This window comes from Botryllus schlosseri, chromosome 11, assembly GCF_051294905.1.
Source record: "Botryllus schlosseri isolate E-star chromosome 11, Bs_hap1, whole genome shotgun sequence".
NCBI lineage: Eukaryota > Metazoa > Chordata > Ascidiacea > Stolidobranchia > Styelidae > Botryllus > Botryllus schlosseri.
The window spans coordinates 2,781,080-2,796,020 of record NC_137246.1 but is presented as its reverse complement, the minus strand read 5'-3'; the positions used below and the strand labels follow the sequence as shown (position 1 = coordinate 2,796,020).

Sequence of the window (14,941 nt, the reverse complement as noted above, 5' to 3'; positions counted from 1 at the left end):
AGATGGCGATTAATGCTCAGTTTAGCGTCCCGAAAGTTTTTCAGAAGATAGTGATAGGCTGGTAGTAGCTCCATGAAGCTTGTATTTTGCTCGCGATCTGCCTGTTTAAATCAGTTGTGGATCCATGGCGTTACTAGTATTCCTGTTAATGAGGTATGTGGGAAGTCGCGAGCTTTGCATTCAATCGAGATGGAATTAGAACGAAAGTGGGCTTGCTACAAGTCGGCAGAACAGGAATACCATAAGACAGTGGTCGGCAACTGGATTCCGCAAACCCCTGATTTAAGGAATGGCGGTGTGGTGCAGATGACCATAGTTTTCGTAGGTAGGTTTTCAGAATTGCTTCAACCTTTACACCAGCGATGGAATGATGGACCACAAGCACCTTGCTTCAACCAAATCTATCTTTATTGATTTGAGACAAAAGAAAGTTCAGTAAAAACGAGCGTTTCGCAATGGATCGACTACAACCACCTCGAACAGACACGTAAACTAGGGTTACCATATCTTGACATCCGTAAAAATAGGACACTTATACAGATCACAAAAGTTATAATATCGTACAAGAAAACGGGTAATTTGAAATTCTTTACAAGTACTGCTGTGTTGACTAAAAATAAAAAGCTTATTTCCGACTCATCTCACGGTAGACCCACTCCAGTACACCCTGTTCTGATTACAGATTTCGCATCATTTATGGCGTTTTTTCAGTTGTGCCTATAAAGGAGAACGAGTTGCCAAAACAAGGGCATTTGGGGGTTAGGGACATTTTTGATTTCCTGAAATAGGACAACGTATGGTAACCCTACATAAATATTCATCTAACATCGTTGGCCGCGAATATCGCTGCGTCAGATTCTCCATGAATCTGACGTGGTACAGCGGTACATGCAAAGGCCTGTTGAGACTGGGTAATTGGGTAACGACCGCACCGATTTCAGTCCCAAGCCACCCTCCGTCGTCCATACTGCTGCGGTTGATACCCTACAGCCCGCCGCCTGTACGTCTCCGCCTCCAAAAACTCCTTATACCCTTTCTCCGCTTCTTTCTGAGCTTCCACCTCCTCCATCACTTCATCCCTCATCCTTGCTGTCTTCTCCCTCCTCGAAGTGACTTGCCGTTCCAAATCATCCCTCTGTTGAAGTTTCTGCTTCTCTCTGGCTTCCTCATCTTGCCGCGATGATAGTTTCGCCGCGTCCATCGCCGCGATTAAATTTGATCTTTCCTTCACCAAATCTTCTTGCTTTTGTTTATTTTCGAGCAACTTCTCAGCGAGTTGAACGGCTCTTTCGTCAAGTACCTCGCGCACCAACTGTTCGCGTGCCTGCCTCTCTTTTTTCCAAACACTTTCACGCTGTTCCCAAACTTGCCGAGCCTCTTCTCGGTACATTAAATCGAGCTCAGCTTCACGACGTTTTTCCAATTTCAACTGTTCTTCCATGACCGATTTCATCCAGGCCACGTCTTGTTTCGCTTTTTCTTGCCGTGCGCTTTTAAGTTCCTCTTCTTTCCTTTGTTCCTCTAAAATACGACCTAATATCTCTCTATCAAGCTGAAGTTCGTCTTGGACTTCTCTTGCGCGGTTACGCATTTGAGCTTTGTACTGTCGGTGTAGGAACGTGCCCAGTTCTCTTTTCTCTGCGTGTTTTTGGATCTGTTTTCGTTCCTCTTCCATTTGTTCGAGTTGTAGCTGTTCTTGATGTAGTCTAGCTTCTTCAAGTTGAAGACGTTCGGTTTCTTTCGCCCTCTGTTCTAATTCTTGTATCTGCTGCTTTAAGATCTCGGCTCTCTCTTTTTCGGCTTTACGGCGCTGTTGCTCTAATTTTCTCATGTTTTTCAAGGACTCGATACGTGCTTCTTCGTATTCGTTAGCAAATTGGCGATCACTTTCTTTCTCTTCATCATAATATGCTTGCTTTTGTTGCGATTGCGCTTTCCAAGCTTCCTTGACGTGTTCGCGGTGAAGATCGTAGTCTAAAGCGCGTAGATCTGGATTGTTCATTTTCCAGTGCTGGTATAGTTTTTCTTCTGCGATTTTACGGTTTTTCTCAGTACGCGCCGATCTCAACTCTTCTGTTCTGTCCTTTATCAAATCCAAATTCGAGGATGAATTGTGTATTTTTAGATTCAATAATTCACGCTCTAATTCTGTTCTTTCTTTCTTGAGCATTTCCGATAATTTTCGGCGTCTGGAATGGATATTTGAGTTTTCTTTCTTTTCTTTTTGTCCACTGGGATGTACTGATACAGAGTCTTGCTCACTAAAAAGCTTGCTTTGCCTTGTAGACCAGCTTGAGCGGAGGGCGTTTTCGTTGTGGTATTTAACGACATCGTTCCAACGTTTTTGATGGTTGTGATGGTGTTCGTGAATGTTTTGCCATCGTTTTTCAATGCCGGTTGGGGCCCATCGTGATGAAAGAGTGGGTAATGTCATGCTGTGCTAAAGTATAGATACAAATCTGAATGTAGAAGTTATACAAAGCGGTGATTTTGAACGCATTTACTACACACTTTGTAAAAGAGCAAAATTTTGCTAATAAGTAATTCAGTGAATCAGTTCATCAGATCAAAATAGCACAATATTATTATTATTACAATGACATAATGAAAACTAAAGTATAACTATCCTATCATCATTGGTTTACTAACAATTTTTAACAGTTCAATACACCACAAAATTGCGATACAATGAAAAGACAGGGAGGCGTCGAAGCGACTTGGAGTAGTCTATGGAATCAGACACCCATCTTATAGAATCAATCAATCAGGTTTATTAATATTTTCATCGTTTCAAAACATCACAATACTGCGATACAATGAAAAGATAGGAAGATGTCGAAACAACTTGGAGTAGCCTTTAAGATCAGACACCCACCTTAGCCTAGGCGAAGTAAAGAAGAGGCATGCACACTGAATGAAAAGTAATGCAGAGAATATAAGACGCAAGCGACAAAATGAGGTGGCATATGGATCAGACACCCACCTTAAAATCAACCGGTAACACTATATAGCCATTTCTAAGCATCCCTGCTTATTCATTCTACTTGAATATTTCGATTCTAATACTTTATACAGGGATATCTAGAACTAGTTAGACTTTATATACTAGATGATTTTTCGAAAGATACGCGATACAACTGGCCCACAGACACTCGCCATTGAAACTGATCTCGATTAGATTTAGATTTGTTTGTTTTGAACGAACGTAATCAGCGAGCCGTTGCCAATTGCACTTCTAAATTACATAGTCCATCGCACTGGACATAATATCAATGATTGATACACTTGGTGATGAATAGTGAAGAATCAATAAATCAGCGATATTATTATATTTTTCCGCTCAAGTCACACACACTCTACCATGCCAAGAAGGCGAGCTTGTAGTTTCTTGAAGCGCATCATATCAGGTGGATTTTTTACTTTGAATCTGATAGAGCGCGAGAAATGAAAACTTCTGCAGCAGTGAACATAGTTTACTTTCGTCCATTCGTTTTGAACAATGATTTATATATCATTGGTTTTGAACAGGTATATCTAGATATCACTGTTCAGGAACTCCCAATACATATCCCACAGGTTGGCATTAAATGGCGACAAATACCATATTCCGCTTGAAATTCCCGGATATCATGAAGTTGGCTTATCGAGGAGAATGCTAATCGTCTGATTAATATTGTTGTGGCAACTTACTTCACTTGATTAGAGGTCGACCGATATTGGTTTGTGCAGGCCGATACCGATTATTGACACACTCGCAAGGCCGATAACCGATATCTTTACCCGATATTAATAAGGAAGCAGCAGACAGCCATTTCGCCAAAAATATTATATATTAAGCAAAATGGCACTTGTACATGCCCCAGAAAGCTGAACAACACACGAGAAAACTGGAATTAAAAATATTTATTGCTTAATTGTGCACATTCATTGAAATATGGGATAACCCAAAAAAGCAAAACGTGGTAGGCCTACAGATGAATTGCAGATCAGACCAGTAGAGGTACGCTAAATTGTAATCAGTGATGAGCGGATAGCGCTTTTCGAGACTCCGAATCCCTGCAACAACTTTAGTGTCTGAGGAAAACTCCCTCCGACTCCGAAGAGTTCAATTCCAGACTCCGAGATACTCCGATGAATCTCGTCAAGTATCCGAAACAGTGGCAAAGCATGGTACACTTGGTAATGTGTTTTACTAAATTAATGTGATAATCATCAGAGGTGGTCAGTAACGAAGTACTTCTACTTTTTCGAAGTACTCAAGTAGTTTTCCTCCACTTCTGGTACTTGTTCAAGTAGATCTGATTTTCGCTACTTCTACTACTTCGTAATATATTGTGATCTACTTACTAACTTTTCGCTATTTTCAGTTTTTCAAGTAGAAGTAGTTCAATATTCAAATCAGGAAGATAGCCTGATGAATTTCGGAGATGTTTTCACGGAGTATCAACTTACAACAATTTTCATAAAAGTTGAGTAAAGTCCAGAATTTTCCTCACGCTTCGCGCGCAGTGGATACGGAGTGACCAGTATGATTTCACGAAAGTATCGATGAATTTAGGTAGTGGGTTGGCGTGGTTCCGTTCACACCACATTGTAGCCCTTCGCCCATATGAAATAATTCATTACAGTATATATGGCTCATCATCATAACGTTTGAAACTGATGTTTCGCATTCTAGCATTTACTTGTCATCGTAATCTATAGCATGTCCAATTGTCCATATAGCGCGTCTTAACCTGGAAAAGTGGACTCTGACTTTCTTTTTGTACATGTTGAAGAATAAAAGCAAGTGTAGTATTGCCTTTATAAATTTCTGGAAATAAATCTACACAATATGGCATTTTTACGGTCCACCATATTTTTTATAAACATTTACTAATCGCGCAAAGTGTTTACACCGTATCCTATACAACTTCTGCGTATTGCTCTTCGACTAAAATACGGGCCTTATAATATGGGGGATGGTGCCATACCATGACATTTTCTAAAACGTGCTGTTCGAGAAAACAGAGGATTAGTATCGCATTTCCATATCAATACTATCATTTTCATCCCATGACGTGGACGAATGCTTATGCTATCGAAAATTGGATACCTGCTGGTACCCAGCTAGCACGCCCACTTGGTATCCAGGTGGAATTTAAGTGGTTAGGTGGGATGGATGATCGGAATGGGTTAGTAACATGTAACCCACATCGAAACCAAGCGGGATTTCCATCCATAAAGATGCGTGGTTATACCATACCAATCCCAGGTAGATTGCAATAAGTCTCTTCTAATTGTACCTATCAATTTGAACTCGGGGGAGTTTTACTTGTTGAGTTTTTGATATCAAATCATCTTGAAACATGAGAAATCCACTTATATAGGAGCTCAGATTTCCCATATATCACCCACACAGGAACCAACCTTATTTTCCATCAATGATATTTGGTTTATTTCATCGAATAATAAAGGTGGTTCCATATGTAGTAAAGTTTTCTAGCTATTATGCTATCCCTGTTGGTTGCTCGAACCTCGAACATTAAAACCCCTACCATGCTTTACTTCGTCAATGTGATTTGAACTATTTAAAATTGACCGTTTGTCTCACTGAAGTGAACTTAAATTTCCGTTGCTAGAGTACTCAATTCCTCACAGCGTGCGGTATAATTTTCTTGCGTATCCCATTACCTTTATCCCTTATCTGTATCTATTATTTTTAACTCAGGATTAATTTTACTCGTAAAATTTCTGTGATCAAATAATTGGAACTTGTTATTTTCGTCAATGAAGAATGGTCGACTTTTCATACGGCTCCCACATGTGACCGAGTAGTTTTCTGAAATAGATGCTTCTTTTATATTTTCCTACAGCAAGGTTTGTTCATCTATATAGTAAAGTCATATTATAATCGGTTTCCGATTTATTCATTTGCGATGCTGGTCGCTGGGACATTTCCCAATTGAATTCCACCACCATATGAATTAAATTCGGGTACTGGTGACGATAAGCGCCTAAGAATCGGGCGGCCTCGGTTCGACTCCCGTTGGAGGTTTGTCCGGGCTCCTCTTCTTGCGACATGAGACCCGAGAATGACTCGACGAAAGAATGCACTCACAAGTTATGGAAATCGCTAGCAAGGGCCGTGGCCTCGAAAATGATCAACATCGAGAGTAACTGTGACGGCGGCCACTCTAAGCCGAGGTAGATGTCAGTCTAAAAGACGGCAACTGCGCGTCGGTCGGCATCCTCCTATCTGTTCATGACATTGCTTTGTATCTTATCGCATTGTACATTGTGTGTGTCTTGTTCAGTTGAAAATATAACTCAACGATTACACTTAAACAGTGATGATGGCCTCACTCACCCACCGTAAAGGTTATTATATACTCAGCTTACCGTATATATCGTTTGGTTAGAGTGGGTGTTGGTAGCAGGTATGTACTGTACAGTATACGATGTTAAAGTTATCTAACGTGTAGGATTTACCTAATATCGCCTTAGCACATGTCTACATCGAATTCTCGGCCCACTTACACTGTCACTGCTACTGCCACAAGAACCGGGTTCGTAATATTGTCTTCGCTATCAGCTTGGTGGGTTACCCACATGGTTCCCCAGAAAATACCTCTGTAATATGGGGCCAAAAATGTACGGTTCCCGATTGGTTTCACCAGCTGGTTACCACAATTCATCTCACCTTGATACCTTGTGGTTCCCAAGTAGGCGTGCTACCTGGGTATGCATCAATATGAATCAAGTTCGTCACCTTTCGCATAGCTCAATTTGCACCTTTTTACAATCCATGTGAACGAATTATTAGGATCGTTTTCACAACTACGTATAGGCCCTACTTACTTGAGTACTATTAAAGTCAGTCAATTCTACTTCTACTTCAAGTAGTTTCAGGTTGCTTATGGAAGAAGTACTTCTACTACTTGTACTTGAGTAGATTTTATCGTCGCTACTTCTACTTCTACTTGAGTAGCTTCCTTGACTATACTTTGACCAACTCTGGTGATAATATGGCCTCATAGTATTGTCTACTCTCCAGTCCCCAATTGCAGTGCAGATGGCTGATTTTTATGCACTTGGCAATCATTTTTGCATGTTACACGTCATATTACAACTTTACAAGGTGTCAACTGTCTGTGCTTTGGTTTGTAATCATAATCAAGAGTGTATTCTGGTCAGAGCTATCCAAAGATATCGGAGACAAAAGTTACAATACTCCGAAATTCTCCGAAAAAATATTTGTAGTAAACTCCGACTCCGCTCCGACTGTCACAAAATCGGCAAAACTCCGCTCCGAATTCACTCCGACTCCGCTCCGATGCTCATCACTAATTGTAATGCAGGATAGCTTCTCTGCATGGTCACCCAATAAAACTCGTCCTGCAAGGGTAGATCTGTCAAGTATCGCCCTTTGCGTCATCGACTTCTTGAGATTTAGAACACGATGCATTGAATTTCCAATATTTTGGAATTTTTTAGATATATAAAATATCGGCCGCGATATCGATATTCGGGAAGGTTCCAAATATCGACCTCGATAATCGGCCAGGTCGATAATCGGTCGACCTCTACTCTGGATGATCGTCGCGAAAAATCTTATACAAATTTTATGCTCCACGATTAGCAATTTTAATCAGACCAGTAGCATTTTCTCGGCTAAGCTATAACTTTTCGATCTGACTAGCTTATTTAGGTTTCTTCCGTATTTCCTCGCAAAGGAGGAAAGGAAGTTCGATTATTGCGCCTGCATACCATCGGATGATAGAGATGTGAATGAAACACAACGATATCGATTTAGCAGTCATCGCCATATATTCCCTTCTTTGCGCTTTCCCGGACGATTAACGAACACCTATAGCGCTGAAGCCGTATAGTTTTACAAGCATGTTGCCTTGCCTCCCTAAATTTTCTGTCGCCACAACCAATCATCTCATCCTAGCCAGGCCAGGGGAGACACCGTAGTGGTGACGATATGCGCCCACTAATCGAGCGACCCCGGTTAGATTCCCGGCGGAGGCTTATCTGAGCTCGTCTTCCCCGCCGTCGCCGTTCTTACGACGACAAAGAGCCCAGAAAAAAATAACCGACGAAAGAAAGCACTTACAAGGAATGGAAAGAATAACTAGAAAAGGGCGCGACTTCATCAGATCAACATCGAAAAGAACTGTAACATCGGGCACTGTAGGCCGAGATGGATGTCAGTCTAAAAGAGCCAGCAACTGCGTGTCGTTCACCATCCTCCCATCTGTATATTACATCGCATTGTGTCTTAGCCTATATCATTGTACATGTACAATGTACATTGTGTGTGACTTATTCAGATGAAAATATAACTCGACGGTTGTAATATTTATTATTAGTATCTTCCGGTACATCAATATTACGTATATGTCCGTGTCCGGCACCCGACAAATTGCCAAGATGTAATAATTCAGTAATGGTAGTGATCCCATCTATAAGTCTCTTACATCATTTGGAAAACTCCACATCTCCATTTACTACCAATTGGAACTGCATGCACCCCGTAAAGTCTTTTCATCATCCACTTTTCACTATTACTCGTATTTATATGATAATAATAATGTATTAACCGTCTGATCGTGTGAAGACACACAATTTACCATGTGTCACAATGCGACGTAACGAGCAGATAGTAGAGAGAGAGAGAGAGAGAGAGTCTTTATTTTTCATCAAACCAAAATACATAACACACGGCAGTGGTGGTGGTACAGAAAATATGCATGCACAGTATTCGGTATTAGATAGGAATGATCGATAAGACCGTGAGGGTCATCTAGTCTGATCACACCAGCATCAAACAGGTACACTTGACTCTGAACAGTCTGGCTGTAAAAAAGTTACAGTAGTTAAAAAAATATAATAGAAGAAAAATTAAACGATGGTAGCAAATGATCAATGAAGCAATGTCTGGGCGAGGTAGGGCAACAGTGTTAGTGTAACGATAAGAGGTGATCAAGTAGGGCTTTTTTGAATCTATTATAGGGCAATTCACGGATATGTGGTGGCAATGCCGAAACGACCGCTCGCGGTCTCTGGTAACCACTTGGGCCTGGTGCCCGTGATCGCAGTATTCATCTTTATTCGGCAGTCCTTCAGACGCTCTTTCTTGCTCTACATTCGCTTTTCTTTTAATACGTTCTTCATCGGGTATTTCCTGTGCTTTTTTTGAAGGAAGATGATCCCGGAAACCTCCGACGCGGAATTGAGCCTGGATATCACCACTACGCTAAAGTGTACATGGATAATAAATGATCCAAATACGGACAAATTATCGATACCGGTGTATTTTCAATTTAATAATAAAAGATAATCAAGCACCTAGATTGATCCCCAGTTTTGTTGGTTTCCGAAATTCGAATACTCAACAAACACCGATCACTTGAGGCGCTGACTTAAAACATAAGTCATTCATAAATTTTCACGGATTGACAGATCCGACTTTTGTCGGCGTTTAGGTGGAGGAGCCCAACAGCAGTGACATAATTCAGGTTAACTCTTATAATTTCCGCAAGAATACTTGGTTATTGCTCCTATCAATTTCGATATTAGTTGAACTATCTTAGCTGTCCGATAATAGCTTACGAAACCTAGAAACGTACCGTATTTAATGTTGTTGACTTGTTGTGGTAGTTTGGATGTCTTGCTTCGTGATCAATGATCAAGTTAACTCGCTTATGAACGTACCATCAACAAGTGTTTCCTGTTAGTAGTTTGTACTTGCTATAAACATTGATTTACCATAGAAATATATTCTATGATATCATTAGATGCTGCCCTGCTAGTGTCGTATTGCGCTGATCACGGAGTCACAGATATTGCCAATGCTGGTGGTGTCATTACCACAAAGCCGGACTGTGAGATTGATTTAAACATTCTTCGAGTATTTTTTAGGTCAGATACATTGTGTTGGCAGCCTGGAACATCAAATTTTATGTTGCATTTTGCTAAGAAATACTTCATTTTGTACCGTATTTATCATTTTTGTAAATAACCACTTATGGGAGTGTAGTAATGGTGTGCAAATTGAGTTGCTTCTATGTCATTTGTTTCTGGTCACTCAAGTTTAACTCTTGCCTAGGAGAATTTGTTAAGATGAATATCAATAACCAAGCTAGACTGTAGCTCTTTCTATAAATCACTTCGTCTATTGCTGATTGCTGAGTAGCCTATGTAAAAAGTATATGATACATATCATAGTATTGTATTTGTCTATGGTCTAGACATCTTATTCTAGTTTTCGGTCAGTAATTTTGATACTACATTACCAGATTCAACTGCATGTTGCTTCTATTGTACTAATGAATTTCATTCAATCGAACCACTAGCCTACATAAATCAAATGAAGAAATGAAGAAAATATGATACAATTCGAGGCCTTGAAATATGTAAAATGTAGGGCATAACTTAGTTACCACTCATATCATTTGGTGTAAATGGTTCCTTTATCAATATTGATATCCATATCAAAATGCTTTCAATCAATTTACAGTCGTTGATAGGCTAATCACAAGTTAATTTCATCGGGATATAAATAGTCTCAATGCAGATGGTAACAGACACATCGGTTGTTACAGTCAAAGAGGGATGGCTCTATAAAAGAGGTTTGTTTCTTTATATTTATTGAATAAATCTCTTGTGTATTTTGTATTGGATGGGTTATGATCCAGTTTTATGCCTGGTAATTTTAACTGTGAACATTTCACTGTTTTTTTTCACCTGTCTGCCTAAGCAATGCCTTACTGTATGTATAATACAGTAAATACGGAATTTCCAATATTCTATGTAGCACAGGGTGTCTCGTGGGCCGAATGCGGCCTACACAGAAAATATTGCAGCCCACAGAAGTGCGAATTTTTATATGTTTGTAATTTATGGTCTGGAACGTTTAAGCTCAGCTAAGCTTGAGCGGTCTAAAAGTAGAGTCAAAACACTAAAATATGCTTTGCACATGAATATTGTTGATGAAATTTACTCAATTACCTGAATTTTTTTCCACACTACTGTGATTTCCAGATGCCAGTAATGATTGTTATGTCTAGACCCATATCGAGTTATTGATAAGTCAAGTCGAAGTTAGCAATATACCACAAACCAGACCAAATCTGTCGTACTGTGTTCTGAATCATAGGATGGTAAATTATGTCACACAATGCTTCCGTAGGAAGTTGGTACTTGCAATAGTCGCTTCAATAGAGAATATATTGCTGTATTCACTTGTAGTGCGGCCTATTGTTTGCAGTTTGCATAACAGCATTGTTGTCTCGCTGGAAGCCTGCTTCTTTTAACCTCCTAGCAGTAAATATCAATGTTCTGGTTAACCGCAGGTTCATATCTGCATTTCAAATTGGCTTTCAGTTTCATAACCAACCAAGTTCACCGCATTTTAATTGGGAGTATAATGTGAAGGAAGACTTGCTTTGAACACAAATTGAACTATGTAAAAATGCAAATTGCTTTGAATCGAACCCACCTACTGGCGTTATCAACACCTGTTTGATACATGGTGGTAATTATGACATTACTTTCTGAAGTAACGTGTCTGTCAGTCAAGTAAAATAACTGAATTTGAGCCCAGGATAATATTTTTGGGTTGCTTATCACAACTCAAAACTAGAAATTCAGTTTCAGTTATCTATGTTAATCCTCTATTTTGAAATCATGAATAATACCCCCTAAACCAGTGATTCCCTAACTGTGTGCTGCCGTCACAGATTCTCAGGTGTACCATGAATATTTTGGGAAAAGAACTGTAGAAATATTTTTAAAAGGCCTGAAGACTAGCACATGTGACTCTAAGGCGCGATAACTTCTTCAACAGCTGATAAATAAGCGCAAGTGACAATGAAATCAATTACTGGTATGACATCATAGTAAATCAAGCAATTGGAGGAGTTTTTGCTGTTGGCTTCTAAATCTTAGATGAGTGGTCCTTGATCACTACAAAACAAAATCAAATTATGGTGTATTTGCAGCCTCTTGGTTATGTGATCATGGTAGTTGTGTATGTTCTATATAAACAATCACATCCATATTTTAAAGCAACTTTTCTCGGCCTCAGTGTGCCGTGAGAGTTATATAATTTTTCTAGTGTGCCATGACGTAAAAAAGTTGATTGTTGCATTGTCGACTGCCGTGTATTCCGTCCATTGTATTTTTATTCCACTACTCCTACCTAAGCCCTAACCAATTGCTATAGTGTTTTGTTTCGTTGTGAACGCCAATCTAAATTTAGACATTATAATCTGTAACACGATAAAATTTGAATAACCCATCAAAATGGAATTCCTCACTACGATCTAGCAGCTTGAAGGACGAATGATATGTGGTCAAATTCAAACAAATTCCCGAAACCACCTTCTGTCTTGATGATTGGAGTTCAGATGCAGCAATATTGTAACATTGTGAATCAACGGAATCATCATCAATATTAGTAATTGCTCAAGTCATTTTGACGCATCTCTAGATAGGATGATGATGGTATTTCTGAGACCAATATGTATGCGCTATTAATATCTGCACAGTATCATAATGACATCAAACCTAGTTGCCATCAAATTACCTTCAACTGACATGCACTCAGTATGGCTACAGCCTGGAGAATAGTTGTTCCATAATGATGAGTAATGTCCCAACCTTTACGATGATATTTCTGTTGACATTTCACCATTTTGGAGAAAAGCAAATTCCGACATTTCTTGTTTAGTTAGTCAAACATATTTAGTGTGCACTCGAAGACGAATGTTGCAGAGAAATTCCCTCCTGACCACTGAGTTTCGTTTTCTCCCTTTCAGGCGAATACATAAGGAATTGGAGGAAAAGGTATTTTGTATTGAAAACCGACGGTTCATTTTTGGGGTACAAAGACCGACCTAGTGAAGACAATCATTTGGAACCTCTAAATAACTTCAGTGTACTCAGTAAGTCGAGACTATAAAAATTCTGACTGGTCACACACTTCAATATAGTCTGTCAAGTAATATAAGGTTAAAAATGTATTAATCATTGTTTGTTTTCGATCTATATTTGATACGTTAGCCATTTTTGAGTTTATTCATAGTCTGCTTTCTTCCTTATCTAAAGCACTTTCCTTCTTGACACGTAATATGTATAATGTCCATGTCCAATTGTCAGTTGATGTATAAGATTTGAAAATTTTGAATATACCTGAAAATGCACAACTGTTTTGATCTGAACGCTACTGGTTTTATGGATATTTAAGTGCTGATATCGCAGTTTGTGACCTTCAGGATCAAACTAGATAGGTGTTTTTGTGCGCCAGCTTGTAGCAAGGTTTACTTGGAAGTTATGCATACCATCTCTAGTTTTCCAGACTTGATGTGGTCATTTCTGGATATATTGATTGATGATTGTATTCATGGTTGTAAACCTGTAGTTTACGATCGAAGTCACTCCCTTCTTACGATACTGTGGTAATTTTAGCAGTACCTCTTTGCATTTGCTCATGTAACACGCACAGAAACAGATGTGTTTGAATAACAGAATTTGTAGTGCATTGTCATGAGCAACTGCATTCACCCTGTTATTTTGCAAAAGAAATGTGTCTTTATGACTTCTCTTTCCTATGGTATATCTTGTCTACAATATTTTGTGTTGTTATCTGGGTGTACGACTACGTGGAAATAGAAATCTTACGCTTGTATTCCTCTTTTGTGCATGTATTTTTATGGCTGCACGCTGTAATTTTGCAATGCCTGTTTTCATCCAAACCACGACTTGAGCATTGCATTTTCGTTTGGTGCAGAGTGTCAACTTATGAAGAAAGAACAGCCCAGAGAAAACGTCTTTGTTGTTCGGTGCTTGCAATGGACGACCGTTATTGAAAGAACATTCCACTCTGAATCAGACGGAGAGAGGTGCGTACTTTGCTGCATCTCGGCAAGTTCCGGTGACCGGTGACCTGGAAATCACCTTCCAACGTACACTTGATACTAAAATAGATTTGGAATTTTCACTTGTGTAAAAACTTGCACAAACCATTGGATTTTCGAAATGTGCAACTAGAACTAGAACTTGGTACCTTAAAAAACCCACAAGTAACCAACTAAAACACAATTATCTAGATTCAATTCGAAGCAATGATTGTTATTTTATCGACTTTTCACATGAACATCATTACAAGTTTTCTTGTTGTTAGGCAATTTTTTTTTCAATGCACAACCAGAACTACTTATTTTTCAAAATCCGCAACTAGAACTAGTATGGCTCAAAAAACAGCATCATTAGTGTGCTTGTGTACTTCATTGGCAGGGTTATCAGGTTCTTGTTTGGGAATTTTCCAAATGTCATCTCGCGTGACCTCAGTTCGCCTTAATGTGATTTTTCGTAAAAGGCTGCTATTCGCTGCGTGGAGCTTGGTCGTATCGTATTAAATGTGAAACTAATAGTGTTGACACGAAAGGTGAAGTACATCGATATTTGAGATAGGAAATATTGATTCTCTCGACTGCCTGCTGATGAGTCACATTTTTCAGATGAACTTGGAATATACTGTACCTCATATCTTTTCATATTGTGATCATTTTACATGGCCTCATCGGCCCGAACTCTAAAACGCAGTCGTTGATGAGCAAATTTCATTTTAATGGCATCCCAAGCACATAAAAATTGGTATGGGAGCGTCTGATCAAGTTATCATACTAATGTGATAATCTCAGAATGAATTATTACTGTCTTAATTGTATTAATTCAGAAAATATGTATGGTAGGCAAAATGTTCTATCTTTTTTTATTGTTTTGCGGCATCAGTGACTGGACCCTATTCTACCGTGATTTAGGCATGGCTCTGTCTTTCGGTGCCATGAATGCCCTTCTTGGTCTATTTTGGCGGGAGTCTTAGAGAAATAAAAATTGTAGGTTAGCAAAATACTCTTAAAAACTGCTTGGTGTTTTATGTAATATCCAA

The 14,941-nt window shown here is 39.2% G+C and overlaps 4 protein-coding genes across 5 annotated transcripts in view; 1 reads left to right on the top strand and 3 right to left on the bottom strand.

The window, feature by feature from the left end:
• The window catches only part of LOC145449838 (uncharacterized), a 113,179-nt gene extending 112,778 nt beyond the window's left edge, over positions 1 to 401 (bottom strand). Inside the window, exon 1 of the mRNA XM_080328279.1 lies at positions 386 to 401. The gene's annotated coding sequence lies outside the window, so the exon portion shown is untranslated. The remainder of the gene's footprint in view (positions 1 to 385) is intronic.
• The window catches only part of LOC145449815 (uncharacterized), a 342,177-nt gene that overhangs the window by 276,102 nt on the left and 51,134 nt on the right, over positions 1 to 14,941 (bottom strand). The window lies entirely within an intron of this gene.
• Positions 387 to 3,010, bottom strand: LOC145449817 (trichoplein keratin filament-binding protein-like). Its single transcript, XM_080328255.1, has one exon. The coding sequence runs from the start codon at positions 2,432 to 2,434 to the stop codon at positions 938 to 940; it is 1,497 nt and encodes a 498-aa protein (XP_080184381.1). The 5' UTR covers positions 2,435 to 3,010; the 3' UTR covers positions 387 to 937.
• Positions 9,486 to 14,941, top strand: part of LOC145449818 (RAC-alpha serine/threonine-protein kinase-like) — a 33,492-nt gene continuing 28,036 nt past the window's right edge. The window contains exons 1-3 of the mRNA XM_080328256.1: positions 9,486 to 10,619; positions 12,810 to 12,935; positions 13,781 to 13,892. Coding sequence (XP_080184382.1) covers positions 10,559 to 10,619; positions 12,810 to 12,935; positions 13,781 to 13,892 — 299 coding nt within the window. The 5' untranslated portion in view covers positions 9,486 to 10,558. The remainder of the gene's footprint in view (positions 10,620 to 12,809; positions 12,936 to 13,780; positions 13,893 to 14,941) is intronic.